Here is a 4,386-nt window from a genome sequence, read left to right on the forward strand (position 1 = left end):
ATAGTAAAACTGTAAGTTTCGTAGTTATTTTAGATGGAGAAAATATAGAGAAGAAAAATAAATTCCTAGGAGAAGAGAGAGGAGAGGGATCAAATTGCTAGTTTTTTTAATCAAGTATCCAAATTAACTTGTAGCCAAAGACAACTATTTTATTAGTGTAGTACAGATATAGATTTTTGGAGTCAGACTAGCTAAAAGATTCATATGCTAGCATCTATTTCATATTGTAGTACAGATATATGAAACATCTGCAGGGTATACTTGCAAAAAAACCCCAATCGAAATTCTTAAATCCTACCCCTTCGCCATTATCAATTATACAAAGGGCTAAGTCAGACGAAACCCACAATTTCTTTTGTCTTCAACACCTCTATAAAAGCCCCTCGCCCTCTTTCTCTTTCTCCCCACTTCATACTGCTATAATCTCCTTCAAGAGCTTACAATTCTAATAATAATAACAAGAAATGGAAGGCAAAGAGGAGGATGTTAAGCTAGGAGCAAACAAGTTCTCGGAGAGGCAGCCAATTGGGACCTCAGCTCAAACTGACAAGGACTACAAGGAGGCCCCCCCTGCTCCGTTGTTTGAGCCTGGTGAGCTCAAGTCATGGTCCTTCTACAGAGCAGGGATCGCTGAGTTCATCGCTACCTTCTTGTTTCTTTATATCTCCGTATTGACTGTTATGGGGGTTGTTAAGTCCCCTTCAAAGTGCTCCACTGTGGGCATTCAAGGGATTGCTTGGGCCTTTGGAGGCATGATCTTTGCTCTTGTCTACTGCACTGCCGGAATCTCTGGTTAGTTTCTTAATTTGTTGGTTTTCTTATTTATTTTCTTAAAGGTCAGAAATGTTTCAACCGAGGGTTGCCAACTTCATCTTAAAGTTGAAGAATCATGAATTATGTGTACAAAATACTAATTTACTTTATTATTCAAACATTCATCAAATATGTTGATTAAAGTTTGAAATGATCAAACTTCTCTAATTAATTATTTTTATTATGTTTTTTTGGTGGGCAGGTGGCCACATAAACCCAGCAGTGACCTTTGGCCTCTTCTTAGCAAGAAAACTGTCCCTGACCAGGGCCATCTTCTACATGGTGATGCAGTGTTTGGGTGCAATTTGCGGCGCTGGTGTGGTTAAGGGATTCCAGAAGGGTCTCTATGAGTCCCAGGGTGGTGGGGCCAATGTTGTGGCCCCCGGCTACACGAAGGGTGATGGATTGGGTGCCGAGATTGTGGGTACCTTTGTCCTTGTCTACACTGTCTTCTCTGCTACTGATGCCAAGTTTCATGATGATAAGTGAAATGTTTAGTTTGCATCAGATTATGCTTCAGTTAGTTTTTATTTGAGAGCTAACCTCCAAACAAATGTTGGTTGATATTAGACTTAGATATTACAAAAGAAAGGTAGCATTAGAGGCACATCCCCAACCACATCCTAAACCACACCCCATCTCTCATATGCTACAGTACATCAGGCCTCACATGGGATTTTAAAATTTTAAAATCTCATGTGAGGCCCGATATACTGTAGCATATGAGAGAGGGGGTCTGGTTTACGATGTGGTTGGGGGTGTGCCCCTATCATTTTCCACAAAAGAATTAATAGAACAAGATACTTTTAATACTACCGACTAGGAGTTATCTAATATGACTGTTTCTGATATGATACAAAATAAAGTTAATTGCGGCGGATAGACCTTCCGTATTATTGGCGTTTTCAAATTACTCTCTCTCTCTCTCTAGTTTTATTTTTGCAGGCAGCTCTGGCGACTGAATTTCTTTTGATCTGTTACCCTCAGGGGGATCTATTCATCAAAAAACAATTTTCTTTCTTTTTTTTCCTGAAGGTAATAGAGTCCAAAAAATAAAAATAAAAACAAAAAATCACTCAAAAAGGAGTTAGCAAGAAACAAGGATTCTGCGGGGGTCTGTCCGCAATTAACCCTACAAAATAACTGGGTCCATGTGTAATTGCTCTCATAGGTTATAATTGACACTATAATTTTTTTTTCTCAATTGCTACTTTCGTTTTGAGGTTGAGATAATTAAGAACTATTATTGGTGTAAATTTGGTGCAGATCCTTGCTCCCTTGCCAATTGGCTTTGCTGTCTTCCTCGTTCACTTGGCAACAATCCCCATCACTGGCACCGGCATCAACCCTGCAAGAAGTCTTGGAGCCGCCATCATCTACAACAGAGACCATGCTTGGGATGACCATGTAATTAATTATCTCACAATTAAATCAACTAATTATCCTAATTAACTGAAGGTTAGCTCTAATTAATACATTTTTTTTGTTACCGCATATTGCAGTGGATTTTCTGGGTGGGGCCGTTCATTGGAGCTGCCCTTGCTGCAATGTACCACGTGATAGTCATCAGGGCTATCCCATTCAAGAGCAGGCCATGATTATTTCCTACCCAATAATCTTATTATTAATGTGTGGCTTTTTGTTAATTCTGGATCCTTTTGTATCCACTAGCTCCTCTGGTGTAATCAAGTACTTTGATATTCATCAAGCGTGTAAATTAAGTATTGATGTACCTACTCCCAAGTTTGCTGATGCTTCAAGCGAGAGGGACCGTATGGTGTGCTTCAAGTTTTAATGTTTTTGCGTGTAAATAAATTGAGTCATGATGTGTACTTTGATTATTCAAAGCTTGCTGATGCTTTCTAGTTAGATGGATATGCTTCTTTTCTGTTTTAATATACTTTACCTAACCAAATTCTCATCTAATTGTCTTTCGATACAGAGTTGAATCTCATCTCATCTCATCTCTTTTCTTTTGTTAAACCAGACTCGTAAGTTTTTATACAAACACTTCGAACAATTAGTAGATAATTCAACGGCATAATTGTGTTTATGTAAACATTTTTACATAGATGATTAACATGATGCAACAGAACTTCAGGGTTGGAAGTTCTTGAGCGAGCATTCATCAAATATCAAATTTAATATATATTATTCGTTATCTTTAGGTTTTTTTTATAGTTTTTGCACAAAACAACTCATTGCTGATGTTTGAGTGCTGAGACTAATCATAAACAAAATAGGAAAATGAAGAACTTGTTTGGTTTTGATAAGGACAATTGCATGGACCATGATGAGGGTGTGCAGGCTATATGGTGGGCTTATGGAGATTTATAATTTTGTGTGGCTATGAGCCATTGGCGTCTTCACGTCATCACTCGAGTTCTTGATCGTTTGCTTCTCTTTGGGCAGCCTGGCAATCTAGCATTATTACTTGGTAGTATGGCTTCTAAAAAGGAAAATAGAACATATTGCCCTGTTATTTTGGGGAAAATTATTTGGAAAATCATAAAGAACTTCTTCCGTATAAAATCATACAGAGGGTACTGGTAGATGCCAAATGAGACACAAAATCTTTTTTGTGTCCGTTTAGGACTTTCCTCTATTATATATATTTTTTATCTGAGTTTTACTTTTGTAGGGATTAATATTGTGCAAAGTGCATAAATATTGGGTATTAATATCCTATTCTTCATATATAGTCAATGAGAATATAGAACTTTCTCTCTCTTTCTTTCAGCGGTATCACTTGCGTATATTATGTAGGTTTAAGTCATGTATTTTGCATACTTGGCATCATTCTTTTCTTCACTCTTTTGCAACGAGATGCGTGATGCTTGAATTTGACTTCGATAGTCATTTGCAAATCCTTCGGATGATAATCTAATTTAGCGGGTCATGTTCTTTTAACAAATCTTTTGCTGGAGCAGATGTAGGAAATATGTTACTGGTATGCACAATATGAAAACAGAAGACCAAAATTCATTTTTAGTCACAAATAGCAGGCCTGAGCAAACTTCGGTTTAAACCGAACAAGCCAACCGAACTGTGGTAGTTTGCTTTGATTTTATATTCCTTTCGGCTCGGGTCGGTGTGAGTTTTCTTGAACCCATATAAATCAAACCAACCAAATGGCTATTTAGCATATGCACCCAGTTAATAACCTTTTTTGAGTAGGCCCCACGAAATGCACCATGTAAAAGTTGTAATTTGCTAGTTATTGCCAGTTGACTTATCTAAATATTAGAGAGAAGGCTTATTTAAAATGCACGCAAGCTACTATCCTTATTTTGTGGATGACCCACGTGTTAGACTCTAATGCCACTAGGAAAGAACCCTAGAGAGAGAGAGAGAGAGAGGGGTGAATAGAGTCTTATGCTAATCAAATATGACATGTAACAAGATATATATGCAATGATAAGTAAACCGAGCAAGGGCAAACAATATAGTGGATGAAATAAACAAGATGCAATAGGCGATATAAGAGGAACACAAAAATGAATGCGTCAAAGCAAACACAAACAAGCAATATGATCACGGAGTTCGGACTTTCTGTCCTACGTCATTGTTCCT

The 4,386-nt window shown here is 37.6% G+C and overlaps 1 protein-coding gene across 1 annotated transcript; it reads left to right on the forward strand.

The window, feature by feature from the left end:
• The first annotated feature begins 335 nt into the window (after positions 1–335).
• On the forward strand, positions 336–2,682 carry LOC109827240 (probable aquaporin PIP1-2). The gene is made up of 4 exons (XM_020394204.1): positions 336–792; positions 1,016–1,283; positions 2,052–2,220; positions 2,316–2,682. The coding sequence occupies exons 1-4, from the start codon at positions 465–467 to the stop codon at positions 2,409–2,411; spliced, it is 861 nt and encodes a 286-aa protein (XP_020249793.1). The 5' UTR covers positions 336–464; the 3' UTR covers positions 2,412–2,682.
• The last annotated feature ends 1,704 nt before the right edge of the window (positions 2,683–4,386 follow it).

The sequence above is a fragment of the Asparagus officinalis genome, unplaced genomic scaffold (assembly GCF_001876935.1).
Source record: "Asparagus officinalis unplaced genomic scaffold, Aspof.V1 AsparagusV1_Un95, whole genome shotgun sequence".
Classification (NCBI taxonomy): domain Eukaryota; kingdom Viridiplantae; phylum Streptophyta; class Magnoliopsida; order Asparagales; family Asparagaceae; genus Asparagus; species Asparagus officinalis.